The sequence below is a fragment of the Hemitrygon akajei genome, chromosome 27 (genome assembly GCF_048418815.1).
Source record: "Hemitrygon akajei chromosome 27, sHemAka1.3, whole genome shotgun sequence".
In the NCBI taxonomy this organism is placed as follows: Eukaryota; Metazoa; Chordata; class Chondrichthyes; order Myliobatiformes; family Dasyatidae; genus Hemitrygon; species Hemitrygon akajei.
Genome location: NC_133150.1, coordinates 47,599,367 through 47,612,200, shown reverse-complemented (window position 1 = coordinate 47,612,200; position 12,834 = coordinate 47,599,367). Strand labels below are relative to the sequence as shown.

The window sequence follows — 12,834 nt, the reverse complement described above, 5'->3', positions numbered from 1 at the left end:
TCTATGGACGGGGACCCCAATATCCCTCTGTCCCTCCCCACTGCCAAAAATGATACCACCACCCCGAATTCTGCCTTCCAAAGTGATGCACTTGGCATTTCATCATACCAGCCAGTAGGCCAGGCAGGTCAATGGAGTAATCCAAAACGTTCTGAAGAACCATTATTCGATGCTCAGAGTACGATGGAGATGGTGTTTGATGGCCAGTGAGTAAATCCAACTTTCAGAGATGAGATAATGTCACTAAATGAGAACACTCAGCAGGTTTATGCTTCGAGGCAAAGACTTTCCTCGGCAGAGGGTGAGAAAACAGGCAGGTTTTGTTGTGGAGAGGGTGGTAGACAGATGAGGACCCTATCTCCTTACCTGCCCATCACCTCCCTCTGGTGCTGCTCACAAAGGTTGGTTTGCAGGTGCAGCAGGCTATCAAGAACGCAATTGCGATGTTGGCCTTCATTGCTAGAGGGATTGAATTTAAGAGCAGAGAGGCTATGTTGCAACTGTACAGGGTATTGGTGAGGCTGCACCTGGAGTACTGTGTGCAGTTCTGGTCTCCTTACTTCAGGAAGGATATACTGGCTTTGGAGGCAGTGCAGAGGAGGTTTACCAGGTTGATTCCAGAGATGAAGGGGTTAACCTATGAGGAGAGATTGAGTCACCTGGGACTATACTCTCTGGAGTTCAGAAGAATGAGAGGGGATCTTATAGAAACATACAAAATTTTGAAAGGGATAGATAAGTTAGAGGCAGATAAGAAGGTAGGATAGAGGCAGGAAAGTTATTTTCACTGATAAGTGAGACTAGAACTAGGGGACATAGCCTCAAAATTCAAGGGAGCAGATTGAGGACAGAGATGAGGAGGACCTGTGTGCTGCCTTTATGGCAGTTATTTAGTTTATAATATTTTTGCTTAGTAATTCGTTTGTTAGCATTTTTTAGTTAAAGTTAGGATTGTTTAAGTAAATAAATTTGTCTGTAATATATCGCGGCTGCGATGACGTCACATCCGGTTTCGTCGCGTCTTGTGGGAAAATACCGGTTTGGATAAATGCAAGGGTGGGGGGCGCTCACATGTGGCAGTTCAGCACGAGTAAGGTTGTTCTCTACGCACCAGAGACACAGTGAAAGCAACGCTGTAAGTCATGAGATAATCGATATGTTGAATTAAAATGTTAACGCTGATTCTGTTAAAAGTAACGACGGTCGATAAGGTTTATGTTTTCGTTAGTTAAAGAGTCGGGATAGTTTGTGTTGAAGTGTATTTAAAGCAGTCAATGGAGCAGGTAGATTCTGACTGTATGCTGCACTTTAATGTAATGTAGTTATTGTAGTTTTACCTTTGTAAGTATTCACGATGTAAATGTGATATTTAGAAGGAAACAAACACTGTACCAATCTTGTATTGTTTTATCAACAGTTTTTACCATACATTAATGTGAAGAGTGAACAGTAAATGGTTAATCTTACTGCGACCTTGTTTTCATTGACTACGGTTTACCTCGACGTTTAATTCGGGTCCGTTACACCCGAGCGAGAACGTTACAACCTGCTTTTCCCAGAAGGTGGCGAATCTCTGGAATTCTCTGCCCAATGAAGTAATGGAGACTACATCAGAAAATATACTTAAGACAAGGTTGGATAGATTTTTGCATAGTGAGGGAATTAAGGGTTTTGGGGAAAAGTCAGGTAGCTGGACGTGAGTCCATGGCCGGATCAGCCATGATCTTACTGAATGCCGGAGCAGGTTCAACGGGACAGATGGCCTTCTGTCCTCTCGTATCAGACTGCCTCTTTTGCAGCCCTGCATCTCTCACCAATCAACTTCCCTGCTCTTTACTTCATTCCTCCCCCTTCCGGTTTCATCTATCACCTTGTGTCTCTTTCTCCCCTCCCCCTACCTTCTTATCTGACTCCTCATCTTTTTTCACTCCAGTCCTGCTGAAGGGTCTCGGCCCGAAACGTCGACTGTACTCTTTTCCATAATGATGCCCAGCCTGCTGAGTTCCTCAAGCATTTTGAACGTGTGATGCTAGGACAAATGGAAGGTCTCCAAGTAAGGGAATCCAGGGCCGCTGTGGTGGACCTGCCATTGTTGTAGCATTGCGGCTGAAAGGTTTCAGAGTTGCAACATCTCTCTCTCTCTCTCTCATGAGAGGACTAGAACCTTGTCGTTCAGTTTGGAGGCTTGCATGCCTCAATGACCCAGAGAGCCCAGTTGGCTGGAGTCAGGGCTTTAGGCCTTAACTCTTGATAGCATCACATGCCACAAACAAGTCAAAGGGTAGAGGTCAGACTAAGAGAGGTCCACTGGTCCTTCAGGTTCAGCTCAGAGCTAATGACCCTGACTGGTCAAGCAAAACTGTTATGGAAACAACACCGAAGAATCCTTCAATATCTGTGGCAACGGTATTCCTGAGTCTCCAGCCGGGACTTGCATGACTGACAGTAAACGGAGAGGAAGCTGCTGACACCATGAAGGAAGCCGTGAACGTCACCAGAGAGGGAAGACCTTCATTACTGCCCTAAACACCCAGCAGCGTCACAGGCAAAAGAAAGAGACATACAGAGGATTCAAAGACTCCTCTACGGAAAGTAGTGTTTTCAGAGCAGACTGGGATCCCTCACAATGACATTTCTGTCTGTGAGTTCCTCGGCTGTTCTAATGAAGCCCAACACAAATCTGAAGAATAACTCATCTGTCTGGGCACAGTGCAGTCACAGAGACTTACAACACTACAGCACAGAAGCAGGCTCTTCAGCCCATCTAGACCATGCTGAACTATCCCACCAACCTGCACCCAGACCATAGCCCTCCATAACCTTCCATTCATGTATTTACCCAAATGTCTCATGTTGAAATCAAACCCAAGTCCGTCACTTCCGCTGGAAGCTCATTTCACACTTCCAGCAGAAGAAGCCCCCCTCAGATATTAAACACTTAATGCTTCCTCGTTATAACCATTTCCACCCTGGGAGAAAGCTGCTGGCTGTCCACTCTAATTATGCCTGCTATCAACTTGCACATGTCATACCAATTCACATCTCATCCGCCTTCACTCCAAAGAGAAAAGCCCTCACTTCCTCATAGGATCTGCTCTCTAATCCAGGCAGCATCCCAGTAAATCTTCACTGCATTCTCCCTAAAGCTTCCACATCCTTCCTATTGTCTCCGAAACACTCACCCACCGAGATGGGACTAGTGTAGATGGACATCTCGGCCAGCACGGACAAGATGACTTTGCTCCCCTTCACAAGGTGCCAGTGGGGTGGTACGACGCATCACTGTGCAGGGACTCACCATTCCATGACGATAAGAAGGCACTTCCTCCCCTGGTACAAGTTCTCGTAGACATCCACAATGCGGACTATGTGATTGCAGCCGGACGCTCGCCAGTGGAGATCCATCTCCCGCCGGGCCTTCGAACAGTCCTGCAGCATCTGAGGAGAGAGGAAGAGGAGGTAGTGTTAAATTTGGAAGAAGGCCTCCACACCGGGGCACAGGAAGGCAGCACCCTGCAGGCACAAGGGAGGCAGAGAGACTGGTGGTGTTGGGGCAATTCATAATGGAAAAAAGTAAGCTGAATGGGGATAGGGCAGCGATAAAATCAATGTCCACTTTATTAGGAACGTCTGTACACCTGCTTGTTAATGCAAACATCTAATCAGCCAATCATGAGGCAGCAACTCAATGTATAAAAGCATGCAGACATGGTCAAGAGGTTCAGCTGTTGCTCAGACCCATCAGAAAGGGAGAAGAAGTGTGATCTAAGTGAGCTTGACAGTGGAATGATTGTTGGTGCCAGAGTATCTGTTGGTGGTTTGAGTATGATCTCTTGGGATTTTTATGCAAAACAGTTTCTAGAGTTTACAGAGAATGTGTGTGAAAACAAAAAAAAAAATCCAGTGAGTGGCAGTTCTGAGGGCAAAAACACCACGTCAATGAGAGAGACAACGGCCAGACTGGTTCAAGCTGACAGGAAGGTGACAAATATCCACGTGTTACAATAGCGATGTGCAGAAGAGCATCTCTGAATGCACAACACGTCAAACCTCGAAGTGGACGGGCTGCAGCAGCAGAAGACCGTGAGCACAGACTCACTGGCCACTTTGTTAGGTGCAGGAGGCACGGAAAATCACTAAGCACAGAGACGGAGCAGACAGACAGATCCATTAGACCAGTGGTCGCCAACCCGCCGATCGCCATCGACTGGTCGATCTTTGAGACCTTCCCAGTAGATCCCGAAAAAAATCACAAATAGGTACACAAATACTGTTGAGAGATTGTTTCCGGGTTGCGGGGTTTTAGTTCCGTTCTTTCTGCCCAGTGCGCATGCGTGTAGCTCCCCCGCACTACACAGTGTAATTCAACACATACAAGCAAGCTGGATGAACTCAGCAGGTCGGGCAGCATCCATTGAAATGAGCAGTTAACCTGCTGACTGCTGAGTTCATCCAGCTTGTTTGTACGTGTTGATTTGACCACAGCATCTGCAGTGTACTTTATGTTTACACAGTGTCATTCAGTGGTCCCCAACCACGAGGAAACAATATGAGTCAGCTGCACCGTTTCTCATTCCCTGTCACGCCCACTGTTGAACTTGAACATACGCGAGGTCATCAGTTGCCAAAATGCAGTGATACTCTCGCGCCAGGGATCACTGGTTCACCTCGAAGTGCCGTTGCTACTGGCCTGGAGCGCGGACAAATGGGCGCCGCCTCTAAACCTGTTCAGCACACAATGTTCGTGGGAAATCCGGTACTAAAATATTCGCAGACGACCTAATTCGGGCTCACGGTTCCGTAAGTATCAAAGCAGCTACCACGCTGCGATCTACTGAAGCAAACTTTTGTCGGCCGATAGATCCTACAAGGGGGGGCAGGCGGGCACCCTGTCGCACTCCCCGCTCGGTTGGCCGCTCGCTCCAGACTGGAACCGCCGCGGCTCCGGTACGGGGACCTCTGGCCCTGACCTTGTCCGCTCACACCACCCACGACCAGTGGCACCTGGCCAAGGCATCTGGCGGGTGGGAGGCTGGAGTTCGGGCCCGGAGACTAATGAGGCAATGAAGCCCTCAAAATTGCTTCGGTACCTTGAGTCCAAGCACCCCGCACTTAAAGACAAACCCACTGAGCTTTTTCAGCAGAAAAAACGTGAACAGCGCGGGACAGAAGCTAAATGCCGAGAGACGCGAAAACTAAATTGCGGAATAATCTGGACATAAGGAACCTGCTTCAAGTATCGGTTTATTCCAGTTATGTTTAACAGCCCCCCCCCCCCACCCCTGTCAGCCGGTCCGCAAGAATATTGTCAATATTAAACCGGTCCGTAGTGCAAAAAATGGTGGGTACCCCTGGTGTTTATACATTGTTTCTACTTCCGGGTTGTGGGGTTTTACTTCCGGTCTTTCCTGCCCCGGTGCGCATGCGTGTAACTAATCGATCTGGGGGTCGATCTCGCCTTTGACTATGGCCGAGGTAGGCGATCTTGGGCTTAAAAAGGTTGGTGACCACTACATTAGACCATAAGATACAGGAGAAGAATTTGGCCATTTGGCCCATTAGACCAGGGTTTCCCAGCCTGAGGTCTACAGAGCCCTCAGTTAACGGTAGGGGTCCATGGCATAAAGAAGGATGGGAACCGCTGGATTAGACCAATTCTACTGACTGACAGCAGCATACGGAAGGTGAGGTGATTTACTACACACTTACTGGTTGGGACATGGAATACGGATTAGCTTTATCTGGGACATATACAGTGAAATGTGTTGCTTTGTATCAATGACCAACATGGCTGGCAGCAGCCTGCAAACGTCACCACGTTCCTGAAGCCAACATATCATGCCCACAACTCACAGACCTTCACCGCTATGATGCACCATCAATAACTCTCTCTGAGACGTGAAGGCGAGATATTGGCTTTTATTGACTGGAAGAAAGAACAAGCAGTAGTTGACCACCATACTACATCCTGGAGACTGAGGGCCGGGCTCAGGCCTCAATCACCTTCATACCGGGGTCTGTGGGAGGAGCCACAGGAGCAGTCAGCAGGGGGGCGTGTCCAGACAGGTATATGTAGTTCACCACACGCTACGTCTTTGGAACGTGGAAGTAAACCGGAGCACAGAGAGGAAAGCCACGAGGTCGCAGGGTGGGGGGAAGCATTCAGACCCCTTACAGACACCGGAGGGAATGGGAGCCACGATCATGGCCACGGTAAATCATGACGCTAACCGCGACACCGCCACCGCAACAGATGCGGGAGATGCCCGGCCATCTGCGCAGCATTGAACTGACTCTGGCAGCACGTCGGGCTCCTAAAACGGCTTCACTTGCCTTAGCGGCTCCCAGGCTGCGGGCTCACTCCTGGGGACTCTGCGGCTAATGTCCTGTCTTCATTATTTACACAATTTGTTTTTTCCTCCCACACACACCTTGTGTGTCTGATGGTCTTTGTTAGGAGGTTGGGGGGGGGGGGGGGGGATTTCTTTAAGCAGGTTCTATGGTGTTTCTATGATTTGTGATGACAAATCTCTAGGTTGTATACTGCATACACACTTTGATAATAAATGTACTCCTGACTTCCAACATGTGAAATTTACGACCAACATGAGGAGCCGATGCAGATTCCAATGTAGTGTTCAACAGTGAGCCGTGTAAATATCTGAATGTAATGAATGTAAAGCGGTGCAGGGCTCTGGGAAGAGAGAGAACGACCGGCTGGCTGATCGTCCTTACATTGGAGGCCTGATATCTGCAAGTCTCTGAGCCGACTGAAGGCTGGAGTTCCGGAGGAGGCCTATCCTGGAGTTGAGGCCTGTCTGTGTGTGAATGAGTGGGTGGGAGGAAGGGGAATTGCATTTTGAACAAGTCAGGCCGATGAAGATGAAGCATTACTATTGACTCTGAGCTAAACTTCAAATCACATATTAGCCATACGATTCAAACTGCGCTCTTGCAGTTAAGGAACATTGAAAGAGTTTGACTTCTTATAACATCTCAATATGCAGAAAAATTGAACAATCTGTTATCAGCCAATTAGACTACAGTAATCCAACCTTTTCATGACTGCCTAAGACGGATACAAATCGGAAGCAGCTTGCTCAAGGTGCAAGAATCTTAACCCAAAAAGAAAGTCTGAGCGCATTTCACTGGTACTGGCATCATTACACTGGCTACCCGTGTCCTTTAGGATCAATTCTAAAAGGCTCTGAATAATCTCACTCCTCTGAATACTTTTTGAGTGTCTATGCTCTTACATCCCTAATTGTAATCTTAGTTCCATGAACACTGGTTACAATCTCTAGCCTGGTATTGGGTGTTAATGAAGCATTTCACTGTATGCTCAATCTACGTGTGATAAATTAACAAAGCTGAATCTATTATATCACACTATTTATCCAAGCTTTGAAGAAATTATGCAATATATTTCTCTGAAATTGTTTTTCTTTTTAAAAGGCTTTCGCCACATCGTTACATGTGGATATCTGTTAGGATTATACAGAGACAGTACAGGCTTAATGGGCCAAATGGCATCCTTCCCTGCTGTAACCATTCTGTGATCTTGCTATAATGAAGGTAGGTGAGCAGTTGAGATTCTTTCACCAGGGCGATTGAGAATGATCATTCAGGATGACACACACACACACACTGCAGAGATCCTGGAGTACTTCACTTTCAAGCTTCCTGCTTTTATTTTAGATTTCACGTTAGTCAACACGTGCAGAAATTTCAACACGCAGGAACCCACGTTAGAACAGCTCACTTGGCCAAACCACAGAAGCACCATTCAGCTGACAGAAGTTCCAGGTTGTGAAAAGAATGGAATTTCATGTGTGACTGTTTTACAGAGCCACAGTGACAAAGTGTCTCAATTCACAGCACTGCAAAGGTGTGGAGGAAATTTTGTGTTCTTTATACGTACCGTGGGTTACTCATAAAGAAACATTCTGGAAGAACATAACTAGAACTTTTATTTACAACAGCAAACAGCAACCACGTTTTACACTGCCATGCTTCTAGATTGTTCTGTCAGTTCTGCGCATGCTCATAGCTCCGTCCATTCACGTTCTTACACGTGACGTGATATACCACAGGGAAGTTGGCACTTGTCCCAGGCACAGTGGAGAGCATCCTGACTGGTTACATCACAGCCTGGCATGGAAACACCAATGCCCAGGAACGAAAAAGCTTACAAAAAGTGGTAGACACACACAGTCCATCACGGTCCAAAGCCTTCCCCACCACTGAGCACATCTACAAGGGGCACTATCACAAGAAGCAGCTTCCATCCTGACAAAGGGTCTCGGCCCGAAACGTCGACAGTGCTTCTTCCTATAGATGCTGCCTGGCCTGCTGCGTTCCACCAGCGTTTTGTGTGTGTTGCTTGAACTTCCAGCATCTGCAGATTTCCTCGTGTTTCCATCAGCAAGGACCTCCACCAGCTAGGACATGCTCTTTTCTCACTGCTGCCGTCAGGCAGGAAATAGCGGAGCCTCAGGACTCACACCACCAGGTTCAGGAACAGTTATTACCCTTCAAGCATCAGGCTCCTGAGTCGGAGTGGATAACTTCACTCACCCCAATGCTGAACCGATTCCACAGCCTCTGGACTCGACAGCTCATGCTCTTAGTATTTTTTATTTCTGCACTGTTAGTCTTCTTTTACACATTGGTTGTTTATCAGACTTTGGTTTTACGTGCTGTTATTTATTGACTCGACTGCACTACTCTGTTCTACTGTGAAAGCCCGCGAGAAAATGAATCGCAGGGTTGTACACAGTGACGACAATAACAACACTTTGAACTTGGAGCACGAATGGAGAGCGAAGACTTCACAGCCAAAGCAGTCTCTGCAGTGGCAGCAGTCTGAAGCGACAGCCAGCTCACGATGCTTAGCAAAGGAGGCAAGACAGTGGTCGAGGTTTAACACCCAAACCACTAAGGTGTTGATTCCGTCTGAATGGCACTCTGCCTGATCTTGATAAGGGGCCATTTGGGTTGCATCTGAACCCAAGCCAAGTTCCCAAACAACAAACTAGCAACTTCAAAATTGTGTCACTCGCCTCCTCCTCCTCTTCTGATTTGTGTCTGCTCGCGTGTGTTCGCAGTCCGCCCGTCTGAAAATTAGTCCATCGGCTGAGCGCGCTCTACGGCAGGTTGGCATGCCGGTTACACGGTGCACAGCAGTCATTTCCAAAGTTTCACCGCTCAAACCCTGAGACCCCTGCAAACCCAAGGAAAAAACCCTGCAGATGCTGGGACCTTTAACTAAAAGGTGGTGGTGCTGGGAAGGTTTAGCAGGTACAGCAGCGCCTGCGGAAGGGGAGAAAAACAGCCCCCCCCACCCCCCCCGCACTGATGAAAAGTCATTGAGCTAAAAGGTTAGCTCATTTCCAACTCATTAACTCCGAAGATCCTGCCTGATTTACTGAGTATTTCGAACACAACCTACTTTAACCAGAAAAGAACTAGAAGGGAGAGGGCATGACACCAGCGAGCTTTTCGAATTTGGAGATGCACTCAGTGGCCACTTTATTAGGTACACCTGTCCGCCTGCTCGTTAATGCAAGTATCTGACCAGCCAATCACATGGCAGCAACTCAATGCATAAAAGCATGCGGACTGGGTCAAGAGGTTCAGTTGTTTTTCAGACCAAACATCAGACTGGGGAAGAAATGTGATCTAAGTGACTTTGACTGTGGAATGATTGCTGGTGCCAGACAGGGTGGTTTGAGTATCTCAGAAACTGCTGATCTCCTGGGATTTTCACGCACAACAGTCTGTCGAGCAGTGGTCCCCAACCTTTTTTATGCCAAGGACCAATACCATTAAGCAAGGGGTCTCTGGATCCCAGGTTGGGAACCCCTGCTCTAGACCTTACACAGAATGGTGCGAAAAACGAAAAAAACATCCAGTGAGTTGTTCTGTGGGCAAAAGCACCTTGTTTATGAGAGAGGTCAGAGGAGAATGGACAAACCGGTTCAAAAGGACAGGAAGGGGACAGTAACCAAACGTTACAGCTGTGATGTGCAGAAGACATAGAAACATAGAAAACCTACAGCACAACACAGGCCCTTTGGCCCACAAAGTTGTGCTGAACATGTCTCTACCTTAGAGGACCATGAAGATACACTCAGTGGCTGCTTTGCTCAGTGGAGGAAGTACCTAATAAAGTGTTCCCGGACCTCTCACGGTTAGTTAAGGATGAACAATAAATGCTGGCCTCACTAGGGACAGCCGGTATTGGAACTGGTTTATTATTGACAAATTGTCTTGCATACTGTTCATAACGATCAAATAGAGTGCGATGAACTAAGCGACACCATAACAATGCTGAAGAAAGTGTAAGAGTTACTGAGAGAATGCGGTGCGGGTAAATGATAAAGTGCAAGATTATAACAGCTCGTGTGTCACCACCAACGTCCCATCACGTGAAGTGATAGTAGCATTGCAAGATAAACTGGAGAAAGTTTGCAGGTGCTGGAAATCCAAAGCAACACACACAACATGCTGGAGGGTGTCAGCAGATCAGGCTGCATCTATGGAAAAGAACAGTCAACCTTTCAGGCCAAGACACGTCTTCAGTACTGAGAAGGAAGGGGGAAGATTCCAGAATAAAAAGGGGAGAAGACCAACTGGAAGGTGACAGGTGAATCCAGGTGGGTGGGAAAGGTCAAGGGCTGGAGAAGACGAACCTGATAGGAGAGGAGAGTTACACCGTTTCCTTTTTAACTTGGGCTGTAAATGCAACTTATTTGGTAATATTATTTTATGTGTTGTGTTTGAGTTATATGCACTGTGTTGTGCACCTTAGTCTCTGAAGAAAGGTGGTTTCATTTGGTGACATACATGTAACAGGGTTGAATGAATTCGAAGAGTCCATTATATCATATAAGTGGATCTGTCCAAGAGTCTGACCACAGTGGGAATCAAATTAAAAATATACATTGTACCACAAAGGTTTTGTTGTCACAAGAATGGGTCCATGCTTGCTGCCGATTCCTGGATGCAGTTACAGGGAGCACGACTCATTAGGAGCTTGAGGAGATTTGGTATGTCACCAAAGGCACTTACAAATTTTTACAGATGTACTGTGGAGAGCATTCTAACTGGCTGCGTCACCATCTGGAATGGGGGGGTGGGGGCAGGCACTGCACAGGACTGAAAAAAGCTGCCGAGAGTTGTGATCTCAGTCAGCTCTAGCCTCCCCAAGCATCCAGGACATCTTCAGGGAGCCATGCGTCAAAAAGGATGCCCATCCCAAGACATACCCTCTCTTCCCATTGTTACCATCAGGGAGGAGGTACAGGAGCCTGATTCACACACTCAATGATTCAGGAACAGCTTCTACCATCTGATTTGTGAATGGACAATGAATCCACGAACACTACCTCACTACTTTCTTTTCTCTTTTTACTCTATTTATTTCATTTAACTTTTTAAATATTTATATGTACTTCTTGTTGTAACTTACAGTTTTTATTATGGACTTCAATATCAGGCTGGCGGGGCAGAGGTACAGCTCATCTCTACCAAAGGAGGTGTAAGACCCTCCTTCCCTCCGCTAGCCTGCGGGTCACCCTGGGGCAAGGTGTAGCACCTGCTTAGGTCCCCTGATCAGGGTCATGCAAAGCCATTATGGCTTCATGTCCTGGTTACGCGACCACTGACGCCAGGCAGACAATCTCTGAGGAGCATTATAACGGCTGGTCTCACCCGTCTTGTAAAGACACTGCCCAGAAGAAGGCGATGGCAAACCACTTCTGTAGAAAAACTGGGCAAGAACAATCGCAGTCACAGAAAGATCATGAGCGGCGACGTCATACAACACGGCTCAGATAGAATTACTGCAATGTACTGCTACCGCATAGTGACAAATTTCACGACATACGCCAGTGATATCAAACCTGATACTGAATTATCTCCACAGTTCCTGTGGCTTTCTAGTAAAATAAGATGCAGTAATAATCTCGACTGAGGGACCAGACCACAATGCTATTGTGTAAACTCCTCACACTTTGACGATGCCTTCATCTCATTGAGAAGGATGGGATCGACATTGGCTCTTCAAACCTATCTATCCTAGTTCAGTGTCTCATCCTGGCACATTGACATGCACCTCCTGGTTTCAGATGCTGCCCTTCCCCCTGAGCCCTACCAGGTCCCCTTTCCATTTGTCCTATCCATTCCCCTCAGGTTCTGCCACGCACCCTGGCACGAGAAAAACTGCAGAGGCCGGAAATCCAGAGCAGCACACACCAAACGCTGGAGGAACTCAGCGGAGCACACAGCATTGATGGGAAAAAGTACAGAACATAGGGCATAGAGCACATTACAGGCCCTTCGGCCCACAATGCTGTGCCAACCATGTAACCTACTCTAGAATCTGCCTAGAATTTCCCTAGCGCATAGCCCTCTATTTTTCTAAGCTCCATGTACCTATCTAACAGTCTCTTAAAAGACCCTATTGTATCCACTTCCACCACCGCCGGCAGTACATTCCACGCACCCACCACTCTCTGTGTGAAAAACGTACCCCCTGACATCCCCTCTGTACCTACTTCCAAGCACCTTAAAAATACACCCCCACTTGTTAGCTATTTCAGCCCTGGGAAAAAGCCTCTGGCTATCCACACAATCAATGCCCCTCATCATCTTGTACACCTCTCATCCTCCATCACTCCAAGGAGAAAAGGCCAATTTCACTCAACCTATTCTCATAAGGTATACCCTCCAATCCAGGCAACATCGCAGTAAATCTCCTCTGCACTCTCTCCCTATGGTTTCGGGCCGAGACCCTTCTTCAGGACTCTTTCCCCCCACCTTTTAGTTCAG

General features: G+C 47.3%; 1 protein-coding gene across 2 annotated transcripts in view; it reads right to left on the bottom strand.

The window, feature by feature from the left end:
• Positions 1 to 12,834, bottom strand: part of LOC140717362 (MAP kinase-activated protein kinase 2) — a 199,269-nt gene that overhangs the window by 72,034 nt on the left and 114,401 nt on the right. For both annotated transcript variants that reach the window (XM_073030875.1, XM_073030876.1), the window contains exon 2: positions 3,299 to 3,438. In XM_073030875.1, coding sequence (XP_072886976.1) covers positions 3,299 to 3,438 — 140 coding nt within the window. The remainder of the gene's footprint in view (positions 1 to 3,298; positions 3,439 to 12,834) is intronic.